At 51.5% G+C, this 27,697-nt stretch overlaps 10 protein-coding genes and 1 non-coding gene across 12 annotated transcripts; 6 read left to right on the forward strand and 5 right to left on the reverse strand.

The window, feature by feature from the left end:
• Positions 1-2,129: 2,129 nt before the first annotated feature.
• On the forward strand, positions 2,130-3,067 carry TrAtP1_011514 (uncharacterized protein). Its single transcript, XM_014084647.2, has 2 exons — positions 2,130-2,497; positions 2,588-3,067. The coding sequence occupies exons 1-2, from the start codon at positions 2,251-2,253 to the stop codon at positions 2,839-2,841; spliced, it is 501 nt and encodes a 166-aa protein (XP_013940122.1). The 5' UTR covers positions 2,130-2,250; the 3' UTR covers positions 2,842-3,067.
• On the reverse strand, positions 3,068-6,116 carry TrAtP1_011515 (uncharacterized protein). The gene is made up of 2 exons (XM_014084648.2): positions 3,420-6,116; positions 3,068-3,343 (listed from the first exon to the last, which is right to left on the reverse strand). Exons 1-2 carry the CDS (start codon positions 6,021-6,023, stop codon positions 3,242-3,244), a joined length of 2,706 nt encoding a protein of 901 aa, XP_013940123.2. The 5' UTR covers positions 6,024-6,116; the 3' UTR covers positions 3,068-3,241.
• Positions 6,117-6,640: 524 nt separating this feature from the next.
• On the reverse strand, positions 6,641-6,724 carry TrAtP1_011516. Its single transcript has one exon. It is a non-coding gene; the product is annotated as a tRNA-Glu (tRNA).
• Positions 6,725-8,700: 1,976 nt separating this feature from the next.
• Positions 8,701-12,380, forward strand: TrAtP1_011517 (uncharacterized protein). The gene is made up of 5 exons (XM_066115138.1): positions 8,701-9,742; positions 10,264-10,513; positions 10,672-10,831; positions 10,889-11,388; positions 11,444-12,380. Exons 2-5 carry the CDS (start codon positions 10,354-10,356, stop codon positions 12,103-12,105), a joined length of 1,482 nt encoding a protein of 493 aa, XP_065971236.1. The 5' UTR covers positions 8,701-9,742; positions 10,264-10,353; the 3' UTR covers positions 12,106-12,380.
• Positions 12,381-12,685: 305 nt separating this feature from the next.
• TrAtP1_011518 (uncharacterized protein) lies at positions 12,686-14,669 on the forward strand (the record flags this gene model as incomplete). The annotated part of the gene is made up of 1 exon (XM_014084650.2): positions 12,686-14,669. Exon 1 carries the CDS (start codon positions 12,873-12,875, stop codon positions 14,667-14,669), a length of 1,797 nt encoding a protein of 598 aa, XP_013940125.2. The 5' UTR covers positions 12,686-12,872.
• Positions 14,670-14,709: 40 nt separating this feature from the next.
• TrAtP1_011519 (uncharacterized protein) lies at positions 14,710-15,995 on the forward strand (the record flags this gene model as incomplete). Its single annotated transcript, XM_066115139.1, has 2 exons — positions 14,710-15,774; positions 15,963-15,995. The coding sequence occupies 2 exons, from the start codon at positions 14,710-14,712 to the stop codon at positions 15,993-15,995; spliced, it is 1,098 nt and encodes a 365-aa protein (XP_065971237.1).
• On the reverse strand, positions 15,985-17,278 carry TrAtP1_011520 (uncharacterized protein). The gene is made up of 2 exons (XM_014084651.2): positions 16,935-17,278; positions 15,985-16,881 (listed from the first exon to the last, which is right to left on the reverse strand). Exons 1-2 carry the CDS (start codon positions 17,201-17,203, stop codon positions 16,245-16,247), a joined length of 906 nt encoding a protein of 301 aa, XP_013940126.2. The 5' UTR covers positions 17,204-17,278; the 3' UTR covers positions 15,985-16,244.
• A 446-nt stretch (positions 17,279-17,724) lies between these two features.
• Positions 17,725-18,258, forward strand: TrAtP1_011521 (uncharacterized protein; the record flags this gene model as incomplete). The annotated part of the gene is made up of 1 exon (XM_066115140.1): positions 17,725-18,258. The coding sequence occupies one exon, from the start codon at positions 17,725-17,727 to the stop codon at positions 18,256-18,258; it is 534 nt and encodes a 177-aa protein (XP_065971238.1).
• Positions 18,259-19,217: 959 nt separating this feature from the next.
• TrAtP1_011522 (uncharacterized protein) lies at positions 19,218-20,056 on the reverse strand (the record flags this gene model as incomplete). The annotated part of the gene is made up of 3 exons (XM_066115141.1): positions 19,218-19,780; positions 19,874-19,945; positions 20,020-20,056. 3 exons carry the CDS (start codon positions 20,054-20,056, stop codon positions 19,218-19,220), a joined length of 672 nt encoding a protein of 223 aa, XP_065971239.1.
• A 1,557-nt stretch (positions 20,057-21,613) lies between these two features.
• Positions 21,614-23,598, forward strand: TrAtP1_011523 (uncharacterized protein; the record flags this gene model as incomplete). Its single annotated transcript, XM_066115142.1, has 2 exons — positions 21,614-21,720; positions 21,779-23,598. 2 exons carry the CDS (start codon positions 21,614-21,616, stop codon positions 23,526-23,528), a joined length of 1,857 nt encoding a protein of 618 aa, XP_065971240.1. The 3' UTR covers positions 23,529-23,598.
• Positions 23,599-23,903: 305 nt separating this feature from the next.
• Positions 23,904-26,979, reverse strand: TrAtP1_011524 (uncharacterized protein). 2 transcript variants are annotated; one of them, XM_066115143.1, is made up of 3 exons: positions 24,936-26,979; positions 24,644-24,877; positions 23,904-24,561 (listed from the first exon to the last, which is right to left on the reverse strand). In XM_066115143.1, exons 1-2 carry the CDS (start codon positions 26,251-26,253, stop codon positions 24,831-24,833), a joined length of 1,365 nt encoding a protein of 454 aa, XP_065971241.1. In that variant the 5' UTR covers positions 26,254-26,979; the 3' UTR covers positions 23,904-24,561; positions 24,644-24,830. The 2 variants fall into 2 exon arrangements, with proteins under 2 accessions (XP_065971241.1, XP_013940130.2); XM_014084655.2 differs by having other exon boundaries at positions 24,644-26,979.
• Between the last annotated feature and the right edge of the window lie 718 nt (positions 26,980-27,697).

Genomic DNA, 27,697 nt, shown 5'->3' on the forward strand with positions numbered 1-27,697 from the left:
ACCGCCAAGGACGATATGACGGCAGAAAGGATGTTGAGGTTTCTCTACCGAGATGTCTACGGTGACATCGGCGGTGGTGGTCGACCGCTTTCGTGCCTCTGCTATATAGGGATTACAATACAGATGCTACTGTATTTTGAAAACCTCGAGGCAGAACTTCAAAAGAGCAACAGCACTACATTCGAGCTTTTATATGCCGGCGATACCGCGTCGGATGATTTATGCAGCCTGAAGAGCTATCAAAGGCTACAGGTTACGCTGCGTGCACTGGGTGGCAATGATAAAGCGCTGTTGAAATTGATGGCCAAAGTCTTTGAAGAATATGGGGGAGAATTCTCGCACAACATGTATTGGAGCATCGAAGACGATGAGGATGAAACGAGCCGCGGGCCACTGTTGGACGATTGCCATCCCGAATGCTGTATCTTGTAAGGGAATGGGGGCCTGTCGTGATAAAGGCATGGCGTGGGAAGCGGGATATATTGAGATCTGGCTAAATGATACGATGCCATGTACTCACTATCATGTATTCGATTTGTGAGTTTTCCTGGCGCGAGAGATTTGACAAAGATTCAGTTGGCAAATAATAAATTGTCATGGCTTGTATTATAGCTGGTTTATATTCCAACTGAAATTGAATTCGAATATGTTCGAATAAGCTCATCCAGCTTTCAATCAATCTTACTGATCATCCACAAGACAGCAAGTGTAACATCCATTCTTTCATCAAATGTCAGTATTTTCATCATAACAACACAAAGGACGACTGCGCGAGGTGACTGACCACTTCCTTCGAAACCTATCATCGTATTAGCAAGCCAAAGTAAGAGCTTAAATAAGAGCTTTGATACGTACATGGCCAGATGGACATGGCAGCGGGAAGTGAAAGCAGGTTTCATAGACGGCACAGCCGTCAGTCTGGCGATTCTGCAGAGAAGGGGCAGCCACAGCTACGCCAACGAACAGAGCGAAAAAGAACTTCATTTTTGCTGGTCTTGGTACTCTTTTGATAAAGCAGATGAGTAGCGAATTGATACAGTTTCTTATTGAATTGGCTTCTTGATTTGCTCTACGTTTCAGGATGATCAGTCCCTTTTATACACATTCCAAAGCCACCTGTCAGACAAGCAAGGAGTCCAATGGCAATAAAATAAGTAAGACATACACGTAACACACACACACATACACACACAACCTCGTTCAGCCGCTCAGCCGATGTTCCGTGTCGACAAATCATGAGAGACGCAGCATCCTATAACTTCGCACTCGCCTGAGAGGTAGCATTTTCCTGTAGCACTGCAGCTTATACGAGACTCTTTTTTTTCACTTGATACATTCCAGCACGGAGGGCAGCTGAAATTCCAGGCCGTAAGCATGTATGAATCCTATCTCGCATCTCTATATTTGTACATGGAGCATATTATCCAATTCAGCCGATAGAGTGTTTTAGACATTAGGTAAGAAAAGAAGCATGAAAGCTAATAACAGTTGGGTAGTATTATATCGTTCCTCGCACCAGTTTCGTTCATCGCTAGGGAAAGGGAGGGTTTGCCATCATTGCTCAACTAGCACTGTTGCTATATTCAAACTTCGTACAAGTCCCCATGTGTTTATACTACCTTACACACGATACTCACGGCGCCATCTCCAACAGACGTGCAGGGTATCGCGGTGATGATTCCTTCCGACTGCGGCAGAACCGCAAACTGGCCACCTGCGCCCTGCTTTTACACTTCATTGCGTTCTTCTACGTCTACCTAGATAGTATGTCTCAGTACCTCTGCAGGCCAACCTCAAAAAGGAAGCGGTTCAAGTAGGGGGACCTTTATCAAGACACCCACCAAATAAGACGGAGCATATTAGCTAACTCTACAGTTGATAGACAGCATATGTCACGATATGCTAGCAATTAGGCAAAACGAAACATGAAGGCTATATTATACAACTACATTTTTATATCATGATATATATAACTGTTTCTCCAGTCTTATCAATAACAGCGTCCATTCCGAGAAATGCCTGGTGGATCACGCAAACGCTCCCCATAAGCGGTACGTACCTCCACCCCGCCACAACCGCTCGGACTGGCAGCTCTCCCGCCGCGGCTCCGATTCCGCGATCTCGAAACTCCCCAATCTCCAAACGCAAAACACCAAAAAACCTCCCATCATCACCAACCAATTTTATTTTCCAACTCTCAAACCTTTCAACTCCCCCGTACAGACTTCAAGCCGAGGGCGCATCCCCAACATGGCCCAATCCACCGCCCACCGCCGCCTCCTCCAAGAATACCGCGCCCTCACAAACAACCCGCCCGAAGGCATCACCGCCGGCCCCGTCTCGGAAGACGACCTCCTCCACTGGGAATGTCTCATCCAGGGCCCCGAGGGAACGCCCTTTGAGGGCGGCGTGTTCCCGGCCGAGCTCAAGTTTCCAAAGGACTATCCGCTGGCGCCGCCGTCGATGAAGTTTCTGGCCGACATGTGGCATCCCAACGGTATGGTCTGCCCGAATCAAGCATGAAAGCACAAAAAGAAAGAGAGAGAAATAAAGCCAATACGATGGATGCTAACCCATAAATTCACAGTCTACCCCAGCGGCCTCGTCTGCATCTCCATCCTCCACCCCCCCGGCGACGACCCCAACCACTACGAACACGCCTCCGAGCGCTGGTCGCCCATCCAGTCCGTCGAAAAGATCCTCATCTCCGTCATGAGCATGCTGGCCGAGCCAAACGACGAGAGCCCCGCCAACGTCGAGGCCGCCAAGATGTGGCGCGAGCGCCGGGACGAGTACGAGAAGACGGTTCGCGACGGCGTTAGGCGCATGCTGGGGTTGTAGAAATTCTTACTAAAGAGAAGAGGGGCAATATAAACAGCCGCTGTGCGATGAGATGGGAGTTTAGATCCACGGACAAAAGGGGGGGGGGTTACATCTTCGAATTTTCTCAAATTATATACGTATATACGATAGGTATGAAATAGGGGCATAGCATGGCGTATGGGCAAAGTAAATCCAAATAAAGAGCAAATATCTGATCATCTGAGCAAACACTCAAGTCAATGTATCCATCGTCCAACACCGTAATGATCATGGTCATTGTCATCGTTAAATAGGAAAAATGCTTCTCTCACATCTCCTCCTCCTTACTCTGGCTGCTTCTATGCAATGAATGCATGCATAGGTGAAAAAAAATTAATAAACAACAAAAACAACAAAAATCGCTTTCGAATGAGACGCTTCATAGCCCATTGTCTGCTTTAAACTTGTCCCAGCTCTCATTCAGGGTGCTAAACACCAACCCAGCAATGAGTCTCACCTCAGTACTTGCGTCTTGCGGAAGCTAAAACATCCAAAAGTAAGCATTATATTCTCTCTCAAGCTTCGTTCGGTACATCTCAGATGGATGAATCTCTTACCTTGTCAGGGTGGGTCTTTGCAATCGCCTTCATGTACGAAATCTTCACCTTGTTCGCCATGACCAGCTCATGCAGCCCAACCTTCTTCCAACCACTATTCTCCCAGAGCACTGCATCCATACTGGCCAGTAGAGCCCGAAGATTCTCTCTCTTCCCGTCTCTCCATGCGGATACCTTGGCGTCGACCTTGTCTGCTAGGGCAAATTTCTCGTCATCCTCTTTGGCAGCAGCCTGGTTAGCTTCACGCAGCCGTGTGACTGCCTCTGAATCTTTCTGAGGTGCTCGACTAGCCGCAGAGGGTTGTGGTCGAGGCTTTGCTGCTGGCCTTGGAACAGGCTTGGGCTTGGGAGCAAGGGCGTCCTGGCATCGCTGACGGCCCTTGACAGCCGTGGGTCCGCCAACACCAGCCTCAACGCATTGCTTCCAGACCGTGCCTGCGTCCGCCCATCTCTCCATCTGCTCCAGCGCCTCTGCTTTCCTGCTTAGCGCCTTGCCATAGAGCTCTTTCATGTCACGGTTCTCTTCTTGCCCAGCCTCATTCTTTACGGCTACTGTCTCTCCTTGGCCGTTCCCGGGCCCAATGATTTTGAGCGCTTCGTCTGCATCAGTCACTGCCTGTTTAGGCTCTCCGGTCTTCAGAGCAGTTAATGCACGGTTTGTGAGTAAGATAATCATCAGGGGATGCGTTGTAGGAACAGAGGACAGAGATGATGAGTAAGACGCATGCGCTGCGGCATAGTCGCCTCGTTTGAAATGCGTAGTTCCCTGTAGCCTATGCGTTGTCGATGCCTGCAGTGCTGCAGGGCTAATGGGAGGAATTTGTCGAGCAGGCCGAGGTGTGACCTTGCGCGGAGGTGCGGCCGCTGGTGCTGGCCGAGGCTGACTTGAGGTTGTTGGCGTTGATCGCTGGACTGCTGGAGAGGGAGTTCGCTGCGTTGGTCTTGACGCCTGCGAGCCGAAGAGTAGATCCGGCTCAGGCTCAGATTTCTTAGGCTCTGGCGCTGGGCTTGCCTTCTTTCTCCTACTAGCACTTACATAGCTAGAGAAGCTGTCGTCATCGTCCGCTGCAAGTCTGTTCAGCCTTGATCTTGCATCCGACACCATGGGCGGCGGCGCTGTCTGCTGCTGCCATCGTGGAACGGGGCTATTTCGGCTTGGAGTTCCCGAAGATAGGGCAGGTGATGATCCTCGTGAAATCTGAGGCCCAGCTCTTGGGTCCACGGCAGGGCGACTGCTGCTGCTGCTCCTGGCAGGTGGTGGTCTACTACCAGTCTCAAGCATGAGCGCCTCATCCGTTGCGCTGGAGCTACCTTGGGGAGGTCTCGGCCGTGCTTGTGCCTGCTGAGCATCGCGCATCCATTTCGGCTGGCTTGGGTCTCCTTGTCCTTCTTGCTGGAATTCCGCCACCGCTTGTTGCATCTTCTTTTGTCCAGTCTTCCATAGAGTATTGGCAGACTTGAATAGTGTGTTTCCCATAGCAGCCGCCGTCTTTGCAAAGTCAACCTCTCCCCTTGCAGGTGATCGACTATCACTTCGCTGATTCTGGCTTCCCGATGCGGGGGAATTTCGCCCTTGAGAGCCCCGACCTTGTGATGCCTCTTTTGATTTCCTATGAGCCTCGTCCAAGAGCCAGTTAGCCGCTGCTTGCGCATTGAATCCCGTTCCGCTCTCCACAAGCCCTCGTCTGGCCTGCTCGGGGCTAAATCCATAATCGACAAGTTGCGCAACAGCTTTGTCAAAGGGATCCTTGTTCACCCTAGGCACTCGCTCAACGTTTCGTTCGATAGGTTCGTCGTCGTCATCGGAAGAGCTCGAGTCATCTTCAATGGGTTTTCCTGGCTCGCTTCTCAATGCTTCTTGTTTTGCCTGTTGTTCCCTTTTAACTTCATCTACAGGCTTCCCGAGGTCTCCCAGAAAGTCAAAATCATCTGCGCCAGAGGAAGTGCCCCGGCCAGCTGAAGCTGAAGCAGCAGGCTTCATCTCGTGCAATCCGAAAGGATCGTCATCATCAACTCCTCCAAAAGCCCCGTTGCCATTAGATGCCGTTGTTGAGCCCCATGCTGAGGAGTCTGTCAAGTCCAGTCTGTCTTTACTTGGTGCGGGTGGAGGATAATGGCTGGCATTATCCACCTTTGTATCTCTGTTGAATGCGGCAAAGAGGTCGTCATCGTCGTCCTTGGCTGAGCTCTTGGCAGGCGCAGGCTTTTGCTGTTGCTGCTGAGGCGCAGGACTAGGAGTGAAGCCTCGAGATCCCAGCGCATCCCAGTGTTGTCCATTTCCAAACTGCGCCTCTGCCAACTTCCGTCGCTCTTCTTCCTTCTTTCGTTTCTCGGCTTCCAGCTGCGCCTGTCTTTCGGCTAGGGACAATTTCTGTGTGGCTTTGGGCAGGCCAAAAGCCAGATTGCTGAAGCTGTCTTGCGCAGCCTTTGCCGGCGCCGCTTTAGGAACCGAGTTGTTTGGCTGCTGGGGCAGCGGCGTGCTTTGCCCTGTGCCAAAGGGAGACGGCGACGATCGATACGGAGGATACGAGGGGTTGGCGGCCATGGGCTTGGGCTTGTTGCCGGCGGCGTTTGCGCTCCAATCGAGGCCCGAGAGATCATCCATGGCGAATACGGTGCTTGTTTCTACCGCGGCGTGTCGTTCATGGCCAGGTGTTCAATGTAGGTCATTCGTTACTTGAAGCTATCGCTCGGCCCCATACAGAGGGGACTCCAAGTGGGCGCAAACCGCTCGCCGCGATTACAGGGGCTCTGATTCGTGTCAAGCTGCAGAATCGCTACTGCTGCAGGTCACATGACCATATATCTGACAGCAGCGCTCTCTGCACAGTCAAGTTATCACAGAATGCGAGCATCGGGAGTTGATTGTTTAGTAAATAAAAAGAAAGGCTTTTTTTTATTCTTATTGTGAGCTGAAAGATGCCCAAGTTGTTAGCTACTTTTATGTCTGACCTTAGAGACAACAGTGAATGCTAGTGAGTCAGACGCCATTTATCATGTACCAAAACGTTCGAACAGGATTTGCATTGATTGTTCATTCATTTTGACACATATGGCTTACTAGGAAAAGTAAAAAAAAAAAAAAAACTACACAGTACAGAAATACTAATAAGAGGTAGATTCTTTCTTACGCTGCACATAATCGCCGTCAAAATTACTCAGACAAGATGCAAGATGCAGGGTAGGGGATAACGCCAAGGATTAAAAAAAGCAAAAAATGAATTCCGGCGCCGGGAGTCGAACCCGGATCGCCGCGGGACTTTCACTGATGAAAGCGCGGTATGCTAGCCACTACACCACGTCGGAGATGTTATTCGATGTTACATTTGCGCTTTAACCTAGTATATCAATATTACCACTTGCAAGCCACGAAATTCCCCATCTAGCCGTCCTTCACTCTTACAACTGAGGTGAAGCTCTACCACGCTATCCATATGTCATATAAGCGTAAGATGCTTTTTCCTCTTTGCATACTGCAGTAAATAAAAAATATTTGGCTTCGTAGCCATATTGACTGAATCATACACATGGATCCGAAGCTTGTGGCATACAGCACACAGAGAAAGTATACACAGGTACTCGCACATCCTGCTTAGCCCCTGATGGGCGATTACTTCAAGTACAAGTACATATGTTTTGGATTGTCCATCACTTGTCGATCATTTTCTTTGTTTAGCTAATAAGTGATACCGGAAGACTGCCGATATGCGGCTCCTCAGCATACCTAAACTTTTGCACCCTCGATCATTTCGTCATAGGACCTCAAGCTGCTAAACCTCTAACCTAGCGGGATTCTAGTGCTCTTGGCAAGCAACAGGCCCTTTCAGATCGACATCGTGTTAGTACTATCGACGTGATGCTCTTTATTGGAAGCCTCGCGACTTGCAGCTGGATCTCGGGGCCCTATGGCTCATAAATGTAGGAGCAACACATACACAGGCTGCACCCATCATACGAGCCTGGCAGCGGAGACAATGGCTCGTGCCAGAAGCCAGCGAGATGATGCGAATTTAAGGATACGCGTAGGTGAGAACATGAAAAGTGCAGCTCCTTGTGGCTGTTTCTTCGCTGCCGGGCGGCGCCGCAGCCTCTCCTTCTCCAGACCCCCACTGGCCCAATTCAGGAACCGAGCTTTCAGAGCAAACAAAACAATAGCTGACTGTGACAAGTCTCGCTGATTTTCCAAAGGCGAGCAGGGGGAATTGCGCCCGAGCACCGCATTTGCCAGCTCGACCAGCAAACAAGCTTGCAGCCATCGCTTCTCTATTCACTTCTGCATTGGCCTTCGCCTAGCCCCCAGGTACAAAGCAGGGGCAGCTGTTTTGGGGCAGATTCCGGGATATGATTGGCCACAGGCGCTGATGAAACGGTTTCAAATGCATACAGGGTCTCCCTAATGCAATGCTCGACCCCTCCATCTTGGCGCCCCTGAAAATTCGAGGGCCTTATGCGGGTGCCACCCAACCTGTTCAACAATAAGAAGCAAACCAGCGTCATATAACAGCGTCAAACAATGGAAATGCATCTTGCTTTATGAGGCTAGCGAGGCCAGCTTTATCCAATGACCCATGCGGGGGCCCCAAAGCTCAAGGATCACAAATATCTCGTTTGCCCTCGAATATCATACCTGGCTGATGGTCTGCGGTCCCCCGAGTCCAACGGCATGGCCGACTGTTGTGCTCTCCTGGCTCTTCGACCAAAATTGGGATGAGCGGGAAGCGACATGCTTGCTGTCAAGTCCATTTGCACATCGCATGGACAAGGCTCCACCAGCCTCGTCATATGCGCCAGAAGCCATCCAAAGTTCCAAGCCGTTTCATGAGAGGAATGGGAGCTGCAATCAAGCACAGGCGTAGGCCGCCGCACCACTGGGGCGCTATAGAAGCCAGGTACACGCAGCGGGTGGCGTTTTCTGTTCTGATCTAGCGTTGTTTTTACTATTTCTATTTCAGCCGCAAGCCTTGTTTCTGGTGGCGACCCAAACTCACCGCAACGGTCATGCGCATTCTTGGATTCAGGAGGCAGAGCCTGAGTCCTTCTAAGAGTCTCCTTACTGTAGTGGGCAGTAAGGATTCGGTTCTGCATTGACGACGCTTGAACGGTATATTCCAGAAACCCCAGCAGAGACGGATTAATGCTCCCTGAAGTGGTATCATCACGCGGGTCGGACAAAAAACCTTCCCAAGGGGTACATGAACATCCCTGCTCGACCCCATGTCTCTCAAATTTCTTGAGTCCCTTGGCCAATCAGCTGTTGCGCATGCTTTTACATGATCCCATCGCCTCAAGCAAATACCTCACGGCAAGCGAAGTTTCTATGCCCCTCATCGCAAAGAAGCTCCTAATCGCCGCCCCCCCTTGTTAGTTCCTGTGGCTATTAATGTTTGCCGCGTTTGGAAAGTCGGGCTATCGATGGCGAAGCCTGACTGGTCCATTGTTGGGGCGGTTGGTCGACCCTTGATCCTCCGTAATCTTCTTTTAGTGCTTCTCTATGCGGATGGCCAGCGAGAGATGCCTGATAGCCGGTTATTTGCACGCCTGGAGGAAGGCCAAGGCTACGATGCGTAAGTTGTCGTAGCGTACGTACAGTACATGGCGCTGTGCTCCGTGATGCCTGCTGCTGGGTCTTGATCATTTCTCCCATCTTCTTCATCGATCCTCAGGGCCTGCCCTTGACAATCTCTCACCCATACCCAACTTGTACATCGGTATTGGCGCGAGGACCCGGAGTCCCCCCAATCCCTTGATAGCAAGATCGCCCTTAATATCCCATATACAACCACACTCATCCCTCGTTTTTTACGCTGGTTCCTCTCTCTGCGCTCTTGTCGCGTTGTGTTTTGCTCAGCATTCCCACGTTCTTTACCATTCCTTTCGGCTCACCGACGTACATTCCTTCGTTTTTTGTCTATACGCATTCCTTTTTGCACACTCTTGGGCACTTTGATCCTCTCTTCTTGCTGTTTGTATCAGCACAAGCAACAAGAACCCCTTGAGCACTGACAGGCTGTAATCGCCGCCAACGATTGTAGCTTGAACTCACCACGCACCGTATCGATATCCATCGGGCCGGTTTTGACTGCGCCGCAAAGTACTTGTGACATTGCGACAGACGCCCCGCGAGGAATTCTATCTGGTGGTTGGATACGTGTTCGTGTTGAACACCCAGTGACCTTTCTCTGGAATCTTCAGTTCAGGAGCCATTTCGTGAGGTTGGGAAATCACGAAAGATTTCATAAGTGTGTGCAGAAGTAGTATTCTTCATTTTCGCGTATACTCGCGATTCTTTTCTTGTGGAGGTTTGACGATAACAGCGATACTTTGGTAAGCCTACTTTCCTGTTTGACAGTTTCAATGGACATCATGCACACGAGGTTCGAGAAGATTACGAAAAATCGCCGCATGTATAAGCCCGCGCAACGCAACGGGTCACAGTGAAGCGATTGGCCCCACGGCACAGTTACTGTTTGAGCGAGGGAAATTGGCCGATTACACGAAGCAACTTTGGCGTTGGCTTGCGAGGATGCAGAGGCAGACGAAAAAAAGTCTCCGTTCAGTGACGGGCCTGGGGCTTGAGCTTGGGGCTTGTGCTGCGGCTGATCTGCTTCCTGCCAAGTGCTGGGACTCGGTGATGCTCGCGCCTTCTGCTTGCGATGATCATGTGGACGACCGCCTTCCTCTTCTCAGGCTCTCCCCCGCATTCTGCCATGACCACATCCTTCCATCTCTTTATTCTGTGCTCCTTTCCATCTCTTGTTCTTGCATCTCCATTTATTCTCTCGTTTTTCCTTCTGTCTCCAAGCCACCAGTCTGCAGGCTGCAGGACGCTGACCTCTTCTCTTCAGACAGCCTCGTTGCGTCGTCCACTCCTTACCAACTCTTGATATCAGTCTTGCCTGGAGCAACACCTCGAGCTTGGATACATCTCTATCACAATGCTCAAGTCTGTCATCGCCGTCACCGCGGGGCTGGTCGCCTCTGCCGACGCTTTCTGGCGCATGGAGTGTCAGGGACGTGTTGGCCTGGCACGAATGGACCCGATTGTCTATCCCGGCTCTGACTCGCCTCACATGCACGCTATTCACGGCTCGTCGGGTGAGTGCTCTCATTTCTTATAAGCCTGCTGGCTTGGCCTCATTGTCATGAGAGATGCCGCCGTCTGTTTCGATCAATGAGATCCAGTCCGCCCAGCCTCTACATACTGGCACCAAATCCGACTTCCAAAGAGAAACTGCGACTAACATGCTCTTTAGCGTTTTCTGAGACTTCTGGCACCTCCGAGCTGCTGACCGGCAACTGTACATCATGCCGTGTAACTCAAGACAAATCTGCTTACTGGCACCCTGCGTTGTACTTTCAAGACGCCAGCACTCAGGAATATGAACTAGTCCCCCAAGTTGGCGGTATGCTTGCGTAGGTGGTCTCCCTCCACTCACTTCCCCCGACAGCATGGCTAACATGACGTGCTAGATACTATCTTCTCTACGGAGACAACATCAAAGCTTTCCCTACCGACTTTCGAATGGTGGCCGGCGACACCACCCGACGCACTTACACAGCTGGCGATCCCACTCAACCTGACCCGCCAAAGTCCCTCTGGGCTTCGTTAGGTCAAACAAGCCAAGAAATTTTGGCCCAGCGCGCCCTCGGTTTCAACTGCCTTAACTACGACAAGGCCCCTGAAGGTACTTTGTACCGCCACTTCATGCCAGACAAGGCTTACCTCGATGCCAACTGCAAAGATGGTATCCGTTTCGAGATCATGTTCCCATCATGCTGGAAGGGAGGCGATGCGACCGATAGCGCCAACCACAAGGACCACGTTGCCTACCCTGATCTCGTCATGACTGGAGACTGCCCTGCGGGTTACCCTGCTCGTCTTCCAAGCATGCTGTTCGAGGTCATCTGGAACACCAATGCCTTTGCTGGCCGCAATGGTCAATTCGTCATTGCTAACAGAGACACTACTGGTAAGATTATAGGCTAATGCGCCGTGTGATTAAGACCGTCTAACAAGATTGCTAGGTTACGGACTTCATGCCGACTTCATCATGGGCTGGGACGAAAACTTCCTGCAGCAGGCCGTCAACACTTGCACCAACCCCTCTGGCCTCATCGAAGACTGCCCTCTTTTCGACGTCGTTGACCAAAGCACCGCGATGCAGTGCCAGCTCGAGGACATGCCTGCGAATCTGCGAAAGGAGGACGGCAATGGTCCTTTCAAGCAGCTGTTTGGAGGAATGGACGGACACGGCCAGAGCCAGCCTACCAGCAAGCCTACCAAGGTCTCAACTGCCCCTACCCTACCCTACCAGCCTGGTGTCACTGCACCCGTCAAGGGCTCTCCTCTTCCCGGACAGGTCTTCAAGGATGGATCCTCTGATGGCTACTCTGGTGGTGTGCAGATTGCTGCCATTGAATCGAGCCCTGCAGTTACTCCAGCCCCGGTGGGAGCGGCTGCCACTCCCGCCACTTTCGTCAGCACTCAGTACATCACCGTCGGCAACGTCGTTAGTGAAATCCTATGGAAGCAGGCATACACTACCGTCACTGTGGATGCCCAGCCCTCAACTGTGACTGTTACCGCGACTGGTGCTCCTCCTGCCAAGCACCGACGCAGTGTTCATGGTCATGGACACGGCCACAGCCACGGCCACGGCCACGGCCAAGGACAAGGACAGCTCTAAATGTTTTGAGACCAAGTGAATGAAGCTGTTATTATCCTTTTTTTTTTCGTCATTTTTGAAAGATTTTCGCGTGAATCTGGACAGGATCCAGATAGTTAGGGGTATTAGTGAGGCATGATTGAATCAACATTTGGCTGCTGGCTTTGTTCATAGGGTAAAAAAGATGTTATCCAGTCTTTGGCATCAAAAAGATTTAACGAGAGTTGCGCAGGTAGATGTATTATGTGACAATCAATTAAGTGAGATTTAATTTATTCAGTTTATGCAAATGTTACAGCCATGGGTTTTATCTTTAATCCTTCAAACTGTGTAGCCTCGTGGTGTGGACTGGTCTATCACGACGATGAGTATGATGATAGATCAGGGCAGGGTCATATTTTATTCATGTTTCTGCTATTCAAGGTACGTCTTACATACTTGATAAGCTGTTAGTATCATTTTCTAAATCTGTAAAAGTCAGGCAGCATTGGTATTGTGGATGGAATGGACCAGGCCCGGCAACGCATTCCTCGAAACAGCCACAATCAACCACAAGCACTGACCGTCTGGATTGCTGCGATGTTATTCTCGCTGAAACAGTGACAAAAGCACAAGGACCCGGGGGGGAGCCCATTTCCCTCTTGCTCTTGTGTTTTTCTCTACTCATCAGCACTCACTCGTTTGTGTCCGCAACCAAGACGTACAATTTAAATCTGTCGATATATTTGAATTATTATATGAAATGAACGAGGTTAATATCGAATGAAATTGGCGAACACACACAAACCATGAGCTACGCGACGCGTGTGCTTCGACGAGAAGTCGAGCAGACGGAGCATCCAATTGGGCTGGGCTGGCTGCTTGCCATTGCGCTCTGCGGCGGCATCCTGCTCTTCACGGCAATCGGATTATTGCTCGTATGGTGGGTGAAGAAGACTCGCCACCGCCATTCGGGCCCGCGGATGGTATACGGATATTCGGCGACGCACAACTCACTCATGCCGCCGTCGTCGTCGCGGCTGATCAAGCGGCGGCTGCTGGGGTCCCAGTCATTCAGCAAGATCTCCAGTCGACTTTCCAGCCGGTTTTCGTTTTCTGGCGGAGCGCAGCAGCATGCTGTGCCGCCGCCTCTGCCGACATATGAGGGCGTCCAGCTGCCGGAGAGGAGAAGGACGGTTTCGAGGGGCAGGAAGAGGTCGAGGAGCTGGGTTGACGAGGATGATTTGCATGGGCCGAAGATGGTGCGGAACAATAAGAGGAATGCGAGGGACTCGTGGTTTGGGAGAGATGGGCGCTTGGGGATGGCGCCGACGCTGCCTAATGTTGGCATGTTTGTGCCAGAGTCTGAGAAAGGATACGTGCAGGTTAGCGAGCAGCCGATGGCGCAAGGCCCGCAGTCGAGATGGCTACCGCGGAGCCAGACTGAGCCAAGGTTGGCTACGATACCTGGCTCGCCGTTGTCGCCGCGCGATGATCGCTCATCGTCGGTGGAAGTTGTGCCTCTCCCCGTTCGAGGATTGACGGTGCCCGGTGCCCAGCAGCCAGCTCACATCCGGCCGGCTCATATGCGGCCGTCAAAGACAGATCCAAGCCTCAAGGGCATCTTGCGTTCAACAGAGCTGAGGCTCTCTCAGAGGAGCTCGCGCTCTCCCGTCAAGGCATCTGAATCGTCGTCTGCCGTAAAGGTGTCGCCAACCAAATCATCTTGCAGCAGCCGAACTGGCGCATCAGGGAGATCGGGCCACGGCTGGCGTGCATCGGGTAGTCCATCCAAGAGAGGCGGCTCTTTTGCTGGAAGCAGAAACAACTCCACAAGCTCCATTGGAAGCGCTGCGAATAGCTTGATCCTGGCGGCGACGCAAGAGCTTGAACTGCCTGGCGGTGCATCTAGCCCTAGTAGAGCTAGGAGTGTGCATTGGGAACAAGACCAACAACAGACGGGGAATAGAAGCCCTGAGAGGGCCCAGTATACGACGTCTCTGACTCAGAGCCCGCAACGACAGAGCCCTCAGCGACAGAATGCCCAGAGACATAGTCCTCAGCAGCAGAGTCCTCAACGACAGAGTCCGCAGAGACAAAATCCTCAGATGATGAGGATGATGCCCCATGTGCAGATGCAGGCTCCACACATGAAGTTCCCCCAGATGCAGCACCCGCAGCTTGTTTTCCCTCAGATGCAACGTCCTTCCATATCGCATGTCCAGCAGCAGCATTCTTCAAAGAAGAGCTCCGAGCGTCGGATGTCTGTTGACAGCGACAAATCAAGCTCCCTGTCGACCCTCTACAGTACCAATGAGCCGGAAGAAGAAGAAAGACCAAGACCACAGCAACAGCAACAACAAGCTCAAGATGACGATCCTTTTGTAGAAAAGGGCGGTCCCAGGAGGTGGCCTAGCTGGCAAGCGCGCCAGAGACATCCAAACATGGACTCGACGCAGAGGCGGGTGAAGGCGTTGAGTGTAGCATCATTGGCATCATTGACACTGGGCGAGCCGTCGGGTCCACCGCCGTCGAGACCAGTCTCGGCGATTTCACGGCCGGGTATGAGCTGTCAGGGGGGGCTTGATGCCTCCTGTGATATTTGAGCCGACACCAAGACCCGCCAAAAGATACTCCATTTCCCAGATGCCCTATCTGCTCGAGGCGCCTTCAGAAGCGAGCTTCGCCTCGGTGTCGGTGGACTCGGATGCGACTGAAGTGCCCGCGAGCGAGATGCAAAGAGTAGACTGGGTTGACAGCAGCGACTCGGCGTCGTCGAGTCCCACGACACCAACCAGGAATACACAGTTCCGCGACACGTCCTCATCGCCGTATGACGAGAGAGAGATTATGTCCTTGTTGATGGGGACGGCGCCGACTCATCGATCTTTACCGCTACCTCCTTCGCCTAGCATGATGGTTTCTGATGGCAGCATCGTCACGATTCTTTCGCCTCCGCCTCGCGGCGACGGCGGAGGAGGTCTGGTGCGCCAGGCGTCTACCTCGAGTTCCATATACACTCTTGAATCTTTCATTACCGCCGAGCCAGGAACCGCATTAACACCCTCGCCACCTCGCAGATCTCCTATACGGTCACTCGTCGAAGGTCAAAGGTTGAGCAACACTGTCGCCGAGCTGCGCCGGATGAACAGCATGATCAGCACATACAGCGTCGCGTCGTTGGCCTCCACGGTTGCTGGAGAAGGCGACTCGCCTACTCTCCCTGCGTCGTTGAGTAGCAGCGGCGCCGGGCTGACTGCGTCTCGATCCATTCGTATTGGCACGGCAAGCATTGGCAGCAGGCATTACCTCAACATTGGCAGCGAAACCAGGAGATCCATGATTGTTACAGGCAGCCGTCGATATGGGCCGAGGAGATCGTTGCACCGCCGCGCAGAGACTTACCATTATGGCAAGGAGAATCTGGGGCTGGGCTTGCGACTATCCTGCATCATGGACGAGACTATCGATGTTGTTACGCAAGATGTCGTTGCGCAGGAAGAGGGAGATGCAATCGACGGTGACAACCTCGTCGAGATTATCGAGGGAATCCCTTCGGTTGTACTGAGTCAGAAACTGACTCCCGTGGAGCAACTCATTGCCGCGGAGCAGCGACAGAATTTCCATCGGGCGAGTATGGATAGCCTTGAGCTGTATGACAATGATGGGTTTTTGCTGAGCTCGCCGGAGAGAGATGCGAAGAGGAGAGGTGTACGAGTATGAGCGAGCGAGCGAGCGATAGAATACGCAACTTTCCTTTCCTGTTCTTTTCTTTCTTTTCGATTCTTGGAGGCGACAATGGCTTGCTGATATTGGTGGTATAACACTGTGAACCAAGTTTTCTTTTCTCATCTTTCTTCCTTTATTCTTTTTTTTTTTTTCTTTTTCCAATATTGTAGTTAGGTGTCTGGGCAATGGAGATTGGGTACTAGTAGATTGGGGAGTTTATTGGGGTGACTTGATTTGTATATTAGTTACACCCTGAGGTTACATGTTAAAATCTAATGTTTACTTGCTCTTTTTGTAATATAATGCACTGAATCCGATACCTGTTACTCACATATTCATTTCCTATACATTGTAGTAAAGGCCTTTTGGCCAGGGAATAAATCGCCATATCCCTTCTAACCGTAAACGCCATCCCACCTTTCCCATTGTCTACTCTTCAGCCTGAATGCAGACTACTCGTTGTTTTCATTCTCTACCCTTGGCCGTTTGCTCTCCGGATCTTCAGCCGAATCGTGTCCGTTGACATCATCGTCCTTCTCAAGCTCATCCCGTGGGCGTGTCCTACCAGCGCCCTCGCCAAGCTCTTCCGTCGCATCTTCGGGTTCGGGGCACTCTTCCACTTCCGCCCCCGGGCCTATGTAGTTGCCATCCGCATCAAAGTAGTTGTGCACATTCTCTGCTGTGATCCAACCACCGCTACCGGGGAAAGGCGGAGGAAGCCCGCCGTCTGTGACACCATGGAGCACTCCAGTGAAGCCCTCGACGGCCTCGTGTCCCGCGTTGCCCTCAAAGACGATTCGGTCGTATTCATTGTCGTCATCTTCCTCGTTGTCAGGGTCGGGATGTAAATCAGAGCAATTGGCCATGGCCTCGTAGAGCTGTTGCGCAGAGTTGGCTTCGGCGGAGCTTGGAGGGACGATTGTCAGCTCAATGGTTTCGAAATCGGAGTCGTCAGCGCCGCCGTCGGCAAAGTCGAGCTGCATCCAGACGGCCTGGGAGTCGTTGACGGATTTGAGGGCGTGGATTGAGATCAGAGGGTATGGGATTGAGACACCGGCCTCGGCTTGGTGGCTGAAGACGACAAAGTTTCTGGCGGCAGGTTAATAGATGTGAGGTGAACAAGGATTGATTCAAGGACGCACTCTGAAGTCGCAAATACGTCGACAGTCTGTTCCGCCAGCTCTTCGGCAGCTTCTCCATCATTTGTGTTGTTGGCAGCCGCAGCGGTATCTTGTGGAAAGATGGCCAAGCTGCCACACTGCGAGCGTGGGATTGTTGCCTTTGCGCCGGCCAGATGGTAGTGTAGGATTGGCTTCCCATCTGTGAAGGACTCGGGGGTCTGAGACTGGTACTCTGCGAGGGGCGTGTAGTCTGCCGCAGCAGGTGGTGATCGGATGGTGGTTGGTAGCATGATGGGCTGGCTGCCTGTAGCTTTGAGCTTCTGAATTGAGCAGAGCGTAGCTGGGCTGAGCTGAGCTGATGACTGGAGGAAGAAGCGCGCAGGGCGGAAAAAGAGTGAGATCGTGGGGTAGCTGCATCTTGCTGCCTTATCGATACTGCTGCCAGCTAGGCTAGGCACTGTAACGGCGTGGGGCCAGTGATGGCACGGCCCCGCCGATCACGATTCCCGCCCGCCTTGATTCAACCTTCGACCTCCAATCTTTTGTAGCTACGATACCCAATTCTGCCGCACAAGCCCTTACCGGCGGATGCCTGGAGCCTTCTAGACCATCTGAGAATTACCTTTTCTACGATAACTTCTACCTCTTCCTGCAGCCTCAACATTGCCCATTTGTGCAACTCGGCGAGCTCCAAGTCTTGCCATCTTCTCTCCCGACACTGCCTTGTATCCGACCTGCGTGGAAGAGATACCATGCACAGTAATCGTGAGTAACATCCCAACACTGCCCAAGCGGCCATGGGCACACGCTGATGGAAAGGCCACAGGAGCACACCACCTGCTGGAACAGGTCCCTCTCACAGTCTCGCCATTCGTCTCTCTCCCATCCGCCACCACCCTCTCGTACAACTACAAAACGATGCCTTCCAACATCCCCCCCCTCGCCATTGGGCATCCCCAACGCGTCAGATGACCCCTCCTCACAGCCAAAAGCCAAGTACGTGGTATCAAACTCCGGCCATGCCGCGCATCCCGATGATATCATTGCATCGTGCCGCGCACTGCAAGCACACATTACAAAAATGCAGGAAGATGCGGACAAGGACCTCAGAGAGCTCGAGGAGCGGATCAGGGAGCGGGAGCTGGCGGAGAAGAGACGCCTGGCGCCGGGATGGCTGGATAGCGATGCCCGACTGTTGGAGCCTGAGAGATCCGGGCCGGGCCATCAAATCGAGCCAAGCCCGCCGACATCAACAGGGCAGAGCGATCAAGGTGGAAGCGGAGATATATCCAGCGAGGAAGGCGCTCAGCTTGATCGAGCTTTTGGAGATATGGCGTTGAGGTAGATGATGTTATCGTCACGGGTGACGAAGCGCCTTGTCGCTTTTTTTTTTTCTTTCTTCTTTTCTTTTTCCCTTTGGGTTTACTTGGCTGGAGTTCTGTGATAAAGTTTACGACGGCTACATTATTTTTAGAGTTTGTTTCTATTTTGGTAATTGGTAGCGTGTTTTATACACGACTATACTCGCGTATCCCATTTTCGATTATGAACCTCCTTCTCATCACGCCGCTTCTTTCAAGCAAGCCAGCTGTTGTAATTGCGAAATATAGGAAAAGCTATCCAGCATACTAGTTCTATCATCTAGTACTCTCGCTGTAAACCCTCCTAGCTACCGCTTCAGCACATTTTCCTCTACTTGGCTAAAGTGCCTGCACTTCTCTCTGCCTCTCACACTTTTCTTTCTCCCCCCACCACTGATCCAACTTGTCCCTCTCCTCCTCTCTACTCCCTAATCATGATGTCTCTGTCAAGACATCTCACCAAGAAGCCAGTACATTACAAGTGACAGAGCCCCTCGGCCGAAAGAATCACTAGAAATTCATCATGGCGACCCATTCCTCTTTTGACTGGTCTATTTTCTGCCATGCCCGTGTACTTCTAATTCATACAATGGCTACTAGTCTAATGCAGGCAGCCCCTTGTATCTCTCTTACGGCGTAGTGATCTTACGGCGTAGTGATCTTACGGCGTAGTGACATTACTCAGGCATCCTTCGACCATCAAAAGTCTACAATTGTGACACAGGGAGATAGTTACCACTATACTTGGGCAGCCACATGTACGCATTCAGATGTCGTGATCTACAGGCTTTGGCTTTTTGGCTCCACATCATTTCGCTGTATTGTTTGGTGTACGAGTCCCATGATGGTTACGATAAAACAACTGCAGACTCTGTTGTGCTAGATTTGAATCCTTTTTCTTAATTCAACTTTCTTAATTTTTCCCCCTTTTTCTTCAGTTATACTATCCTCTTCTCGTAGGCGTTCCATAAACGTCATAATTCACAGGTACCAAGTCCGGTAGCCCATAACTCCCCGGCTCCCATCTACACGGAACCTGCTTTTGACGCTCTTTCGACTCCCGAGATTCCATCACCGCCTTGCAGATAAGTACGACTATTCCCGAAAGGACAATGGTGCCTCCTATGCAAATTCCAGCGATGGCCCCGCTACTGAGCTTCTTCTTCCCCTTCTCCTCGGTTGGGGACCACGGAGTAGCAGTGGGCCCTGGCGGATCTTGCTTCTTCGTGGGCGTCGGCAAAATCTCCCATTCCACGTCTGTGGTGTTGACACACGGGAAGGGGAAGTCAAGGCCTTCTCGCTCCACGTAGGTGATGTCAGCGCAGGAGAAGTAGGACCGCGGGAGGGGGGTCTCGTAATTAGATTCCAGGCGCATCTGGAACGTAGCATTGGCTCCAGCGTCCATGCCCTGAGGGGCGTCCGGGATCTTGAAGCAGGTGAAGCCCACGCCGTAGTTGGAGATGCGCCGCTTGAGGAAATGCGAGAAGTCGGCGACTGATTGGGGGTCTTTTTTTACGTCATGTCGGATTAGCACAAGGAAATGTGTCTAGAGAATATGGGAAAACAGTTAAAATGGGGACATGTAGTATGAATACGTACCCGTATTGTATGAGACCTTCACCTCAATATTCTGCGTCTCGTATTTGGACAGAAGTACCAGGTATCCATTGTCTGCTGACAGTTAGGACAAAAGCCGCTCGACTGTAGGATTTGAATAGTCATGGTAAAAGAGAAAAAGAACATACGCAAGGGGAACTTGGACCGCCGTCCTTGGGGTGACATTCCGCAAGGCTGAACATCGTCAGAAGTGCGTTTCCATTCTCTTGGTAGGGGCCATGCAAACGAGGCTGGCCCCATGAATTGCTGTGCACATGTCAAGCACGCCAGAGAAAGGAATACTACCAAGGGGAAGAGTGAGAAAGACATGTTGGAGGATGGTTGTCTTTGATGGTAGTGTTATGTGAGTGAGAAGAATTGACGAGTTCACAAGACTGAGCAAATGACAAGGACTATCCTTCACATAGGCTTCGAAGGAAAAAACTGGGAGAAATGAACGGGAGGAAGGACCTCTATATATAGTTCATAGGTCCACGCCGAAAAAAGGGATTACGACGAGATTACGACGCATTGGAGACAAATATAGAGTAATCTTGGAAAGGTTTTTCCATTTCCTTGCTTTCTTGTCTCCTACTTGCGCGTACAAACTATAAATAGGAAGTCTCCCCCTGAAAAGGTTTGATGGCTTAACAGTGGCTTTGTCGGACCGATCCGTAAATCAGAGTTTGAGATTGACCCAGGCAAGGCTTAAATCATCCTTATATGGACGTAATTGCAAGATACACATGTTTATATTAGAATACTACAATGTGTTGGATCGTTGTCAGGCATTGAAGCCGGAAGAGGAGCAGTCACGGCTGGCTCTGTTGGCTGGTTGGGCATTTCGGGCCACGCAAAAGGAACGGTATTATCAAACATGTTGATATTAATCAATTTTATCAATACTCGTCGTGATTATATGGCTCCAGACAAATTAAAGCAGAAACATTCTTCTATGGCCTGCTGAGATCCAACACGTCTTCAGCCAGTTGCAAAACCTCAACAAGCTGTTTATGCTTTACTCCCGTAATATTAAGGCCCTTTCCCCACGTCATCAACGCCAAACGGTATGTACCTTGAGAGGCATTTTGGTGTGGATAGGGCGCCCCTTATCTCATAAAGACGGCATGCGACAGCACCGCGTTCAAATACCGCATCGTTTACGCCGGGATGAATGCAAAATGAAAGATATGATAAGCTTATTGGTAAACTTTACAAGAAGGTTTCCCTTTTACAACAAGACAGTATCGGCATGGCTTGGTACCTTGATAGCTTGTTGAGAGAGACAGCCAAATTACTTTTGCTATCTCCGATAATCGCTTCGACAAAAGAGAGTACATGTATGTATGGGGTTTAAGCTTTTTGAGGTATATACCGGTAATTCTTTTTTTTCACGAAAAGGCTTTATCAAGGCTTGACTTATTAATAGAGTAATAAGGCCAAGGTTACAGTACAAGGGCTGAGTTTTAAGAGCAGCCTCCCACATCGCAAGCGGCAGCGCCTTTTATTGATATGGTATTTCGATGATCTGGCCTTTATTCGATGAGCGATTTATTGTTTAACGATTGTAAGCGAAGCTTGCCTGACCCGTAAGAGTACATTTACACAAGCATAGTAGGATGAGAAATAGATGAGAGGCATTTGAGGGCATCACGACTGGAAGGGTCTCCATAATTTTCATCACTCTTCTCCCAATTCAGTCTTCTTTTCTTTATTTTGTTTTCAAAGATGTCGTCAATCAAAATGTGGGCAATAGCGATGCTCATCTTATTTTTCTCTTCGCTTTGCTTGGCACAGCCCGGCGAGCATATCGACTGGCCTCGATGGTGCGGGAAGGCATACATGCCAGAGTAAACCCGCCCCCTTTTTTTTGAACCTCGTCCATGGTCATATCTGACTTCATCAAAGATACCCCGATTTCAATCCTGGTGGCCAGCTTTTTCAGCCACACGTACAAAGAAATCTAACGCTAAACGTCCGCTTCAAGCCGCGATACAACATCTTCCTAGCCGATGAGTTTGAAGGTGAATTCTTTATTCATGCCGAAACGTCTGACTATCACGGCGTTCCGTGGCCGCACATGGAGGACGACGACTTTTACTATCCGTATGATGTCAACGCCACAATCTCGGCCACGGCCACTGGCGAAGTGCTTGCCCAGGGCAGGCTTCGTGCGAGCTTCAATCTGCACAACGCCACCTCGGATCGTCCCATTTATCGGTTCAAGTTTGATCTTGGGAAATTCAAGCCAAGATTTGAGCCCTACGAGGTGACGTTGAAAGCCACGCCAATCAAAGTGCTCAGGGAAAAGGCGGAAGAGTACAAGCCGAGAAGGAATTACAGTTATCCCTTTAACCCACCCCGTCCGAGGAAGTCCTACCCGCTCGACCGGCACAGGCAGTACATTTTCAGTGCCAAGACCGAGATATACGTCCTGCCGAGCAAGCCAAAAGGCAACGTCGTCAGGATTGATAATCTGAGCGGCGGCTTGTTCTTGCGCAGCAGCCCGGGGAGCAAGTTTGAGCCCTTCTTTCCGTATGGATTCTACGCCCCCTGTGAAGGGTTTTTATGCGATGAGAATAGCGTTGCAAAGATTGAGGCATACCGTAGCCATGGTCTCAAATCAGTGGTGCCGATGATGCCTGCTTCAGCCACCTCGTGGAATGTCTATAAGTCTCTGGACTCTGCCGGTGTGAGATACATGTACGATTTGCGTCAACATTACAAGAACCACAGCGCGGTAAAGGAACAAGTCGAAGCCATCAAGGACTCGGATGGCCTCTACGCGTACTGGACCTTTGACCAGCCAGATGGCCACTCGGCAACTTACGCCCGTATGTGGAAAGCAAGCAGCCTGATCAAACAGCTTGACCCCTATCATCCGATCGCCGTCAGCCTTGGCTGCGACAACTATTACTTCGAGGAGTACACCAAGGCGGCCGACATCATCGTGGCAGATGCCCATCCCATCGGAGCCGGCGCGTCCAGATGGCAGACAAGTTGCAATGCGACCTACGGCAGCTGTGGTTGCGACAGCTGCAAAGGCAACGCGGCAGACGTCGCAATTCGGCTTTTCCATTTGGCACAATACGAGAGGTGGCTGAACCACTGGCCCAAGCCAAAGATGCAGAACCTGCAAACCGGTCCCAGCGGCGAGAAGTCCTTGCCCGTCAGTCCGAGCGCCGCCGAAGTCATCGCCATGAGCGCTCTCGCCCTCAACAACAACGCAAAGGGAGTCCTCCCCTGGGCCTGGCCCGTGGACAATGCGACCACTGCCCTGCACGAGAAATTCCTGCGTGTCATGAACAGAGACATTGTGAACGAGCTTCTCACCAGGATACCGGCCAGGAAGCTCAGGGTGAAGAAGAAGAAAGAGCTAGATGTTTCGTACTGGGTGCTCAACAAGACTTTGATGCTGAGCGTCGTCAATCTGGGCAAGAAGTCTGTCCGCGGGCCCATAGTGCTTAATCTCCCAGGCATTCAGCCCACGAAAATCACAACAGTGCTGTGGGGCACTGCGGCGTGGGATCATCGTGAGCTTTTCAAACCAATGGGGATGAAGCTTCGGATCATGGCGGTGGATCCCTTGTCGACGAATATAATTCTCAGCATGCTGTGTTGCGATGACGGACCTTCGCATTCGGGGTATTATGACTGAGCCTGGTGGAGGAATTTGGTGTCAACTTGTTTGGCTGTAGCTGTGCGCACATTGGAATCGCTTGGGAACGAAGAGCATGTATATAAGAGTAGGTATAGATATTTTAGGGGTAATTTATGCGGCACTCCAGCTAGATGAAATGATATTAAAAGTTTATAAGAAATACAAGCGAGAATGGCAGACTACTAATTTCAAAATCAAGGTAGATAGACGGCTACGTGTTGCCTAATGAAGTGATATGGTGTACTTTAGACGATCATTTAATGTACCTTCTATATTATATAGGTATCCTTAATCATTAGACCTTTTGGTATTATTTTGCGAGATGGCGGTTAGGCTCTTCTTTCTTCCTTTAAGTGATCAGGGACCGCAATGCTAGCATGAAACTTTTGGGAATTTTTGCTTTTTATTTGGTTGCAATTTAGTCTCTCATAATGCATCATGTCATTCCCATCGTCATCTCGATAATCCAGCTCCAACAGTGAAAGATAACGTCAAGAATATGTAGTAAGCAGCCTTTGTTGAAAAAACAAAAGACGGCCAGGAAAAAAAAAGCATTAAAAGACAGGAAAAACAAAAACAGGCATGCTCCCTTAAAAACTCTATAAAACTTTGCGGTACCATCTTTGTCCGATATCTCATCCAAATCGTTCCAAACTAACTTTGTCGTAAGATGTACCAGGTCTCTGCGGCTGTGATTTCATTTTTATGGCAGTGCCATCTTTAGAGAACGTCATTGCTCTAAATATCATATGTTCCCTGTCCACCCTTGTTGTGTGTGCATTCGCATGATGCTGGTTTAGAAAAAAAAGAAATTGGAAAAAAAAAGTTAAGAAAAGGGAAAGTGTCGTGAGTCCTGCTCTATACAGTGGTCTCCTTGTGTCGAGACTCAGGAGCCACCAGTGACTTTTCCCACTCGTCCATCAGATTGTTGGCCGTCCTCTTAAGGTTGCTCGGGGATAAATGATGAACCACGCTAGGAAGTAGGTCCTCCAGCGCTGGTGAAAGAAGCAATGTATCGGATTTTCGCGCCCTATAGTTATTTGGCATCCACAATCAGCCCTTCATCCCTGCACACAGCATCATGAAAGCAAAACAGGAGAGAATATCCTTACGGCTTGGCATCTTCCTCATCCTCCTTTTCCGGAATGTCATCAATGCCACTGCTATTAACGGTAGAACCACTCCAGCGGGCAGACTTGGTGGAGACGGGGGAATCCCAGTTGGACCAATCAGTATCGTCAACAGAGTCGAAACCAAGCGGTGTCCAGGAGAATTGCTTCCCTCTCCCAGTCTTTGGCTTCAGCTCGGGGGTTCTGTTAGCTTGGGATGAGGTCGACGTGGCCGTACTGGAACCTTCATTACTGCTGGTCCTAGTGGAGGTGGTAGTATCATGGTTCGGCTTACTCGTATCTTGCTCACGAGCACTGGCGATGGACGTCGACAAGGGTCGCTGCAACTGGCCGTTGACCGGTTCATCTCCCACGGTAATCTGGCGAATATCCTCTACAAAGGCGCGGAATCCTAGCTTAAAGTCTTCGACGATGGAAGGGACGCCGACAACGGATGCTACACTTTGCTGAGACCGTGGTTGCCAGGACGAGCGTTTCGACAGGGTCGGGTTGGTGAGCTGGGCCATTCTCTGTTCCACCGTTGGGAGGGCGATCGGGTCTGCCTGTGTGACTTCATTGAGAGAGAATACGCTGTCTGTCCGGACAGGGGAAAGAAGAGACAAGGTACGGGCGTGGCCGCCGCGCATCACCCTGCGGCGGGACTGTGCGGGAGTGGTTTGGCCGTGAAGGATTTGCTTCCGGCGATCCAATTCGACGCTGCGTCGTGACGCCACCAAGGCATCGTCGTCAATGCTGCCCTGGGAGCTTCCAAAGAGTTCAGCTCTCTGGCTATCACTCCTCTTGCGGTAGACCTCCTCTGAAGCCCACTGCTTCTTCAGTTTTGCCAGCTCAACCTCGGCCTGAGCAAGTTCCTCCTTCAACTCCAAGACTCTCCGCTCCTGAGCTGCAATTGCTATTATGAATTCATTTGCATTAGATGGAGAAGTCGCGACACTGGCAGGAGTCTCCAGTGGCGTTTGAGGAACAGACGAAGCCAATGCTGACGCAGTCATTATGGCCGGTGAGTCGGCCAGCCTGGGGTCATCTGCAAGCTGCAGGGCAACGGGAAGAGTAAGGGAGAGGCGGTTCTTGTGGCGAGAGACGGATGGAGATGCACGAGAGCGGCCTCGATTGAAGGAATCGCTGCGAGGAAGCGGCGGCGGAAGCATCGCATCGGTGGTATCCACGGTGGACGAGCTGGACGCACTGTGCGATCGTGAGATTCCAGGGGAGGATGAGGAGGATGAAGCGAACGTGGTGGTTCGCGCACGTGTGGCCGTAGCCGACTCGGCAGCCGGGCTGCGATCGACCGCAGACGAGCGGAGGCGGATTTCCTGCTGCTGCGAGGCCATGTCGAGATATTTCGGGAGATTGATGCGAGCTCGGAGCGACAACGATCGGACGACTAGTAGAGAGTGGCTGCCATCAACCGGACGGCGTTTGGGAGGGTGCAAATGAGTGGCTGGGCCCTGGAGGCGCCGCAAGAGAACGAAGACGACGGCTACTCGGACAAGGAGCGCTCTGTGGTGGTCCTGGTCTATCTCCTGGTATTCATCGAAGAGAGGGTGCGTGCTGCGGTCGTCGATGCAGATGCCAAAGTGCAGGCCACTCATGGGGCAGTCGGCGCTGATAAGGAGACGCAAAATCGGTCGCTCCCGCGTGCTGCTAGCACCGGCGGAGCCCTTTCCAGGTTCGCCCAGTCCTTGAACTTGAACTGATTGAGGCCTGTGGGTGCCGTTTCGTTTCAGCGCAGGCCACTTATTGGACGAGCGGCCGGGGTCGCCTCGCTGGTGCCCAAACGACGGCCGGGGTTGTTTTTTTTTTCGTCAACAAGGCGCTGTGATATTCTGGGGCTAGGCCGTCGGCTTAGTCTGGTACCAGAGTAAACAAAGGCGGTGGGTGGCGGCTGCGGGTAGAGTTGGCGGGCGAGATGTACTGGCGGAGGAGGGAAGAGGAGGCGAAACGAAACGAAACGACAAAACGGTCTTTTCCGGCGATGCGCAAGAGGTGAGGGGGTTCTTGAGTTTTTTTTTCCTTGCAGTCGGCGTTGACGTCGAGATCCGCCTCGTCTCCTCTTCTCGCGCAGGAGGGGGAATGTCTCGGTCAGCAGGCGAGCGATCCAGGCCAGGCGAGGCGATTTGGTGGTGAGCGCTGTGCTGTACTTGGTACCTATGGCAACCCCTGCTGTATCGTCTGGTGTTATCCTGGAGTAGCACTTGTGCGAGCGTGCTAGTTTAGAGAGGTACTCGGCCTGTATAAAAAGATTCAAGTCACCTTTACAAGCGTCGAATATGCGCTCGCCCGCGTGGTGGCCATGTATAGTAGTTATAGCAAGTTCATCGGCACCGCCTCGTACGAGGGCAGTCAGACATTCGCATTGGGCTCCCTTGCGGACAAGTCAACTGACTTGCACGCTGGAACCCGAAGCCGCCAAACCCGCCAAAGCGCAGCACATCTTCAGTGGATCGCTTGCTGTCTCTCAGGGGCTCGGCGGAGAGGGCGAGTGGGGGCACGGCCTAGCGCATGAATGCTCGATTGCAGGCTGGTGGCGGGAGCTTACAGGCGGTGCGCAGCCCAGCGACAGCTGTAGCATAGCAGCTGATGGAGATGGAGGGGAGGTCAGGCAAGCAGGCTAACATCAGTAGTACGGGTACAAGGCGTTGGGTACCGATGCCAAGTGCCATTAGGCTGTGGTACGTGCTTTCGTCCCCAGGCTCCGTACAGGTACTCGCGCCTTGGAATACGTGCTCGCCCTTGCTTTGCTTGGACTCAACTGTACTCGTAATAGCACGCAGCGTGCAGGATTCCATGCACTGCTTGAACCTCGAGACTCCCCAAATTTCCGCCATATATGGCGACTCCTGGTCAAGCGGCGCTGCCGTGTTTCGCATGACTTCTTCCTTGCGCCGTCCTGTAATAAGGGCGAGCATGATTGATTGCATGATTGATTACATGAAGACTGCGGCTGTTGTATTTTTGTTGAGTTTGTGACTGGTATCTTCCTGACTAACACGCTCCGCCGCCATCAACAAAGCTTCTCGCCTTCTCCACAGCCGG

The sequence above is a fragment of the Trichoderma atroviride genome, chromosome 6, assembly GCF_020647795.1.
Source record: "Trichoderma atroviride chromosome 6, complete sequence".
NCBI classification, from domain to species: Eukaryota; Fungi; Ascomycota; class Sordariomycetes; order Hypocreales; family Hypocreaceae; genus Trichoderma; species Trichoderma atroviride.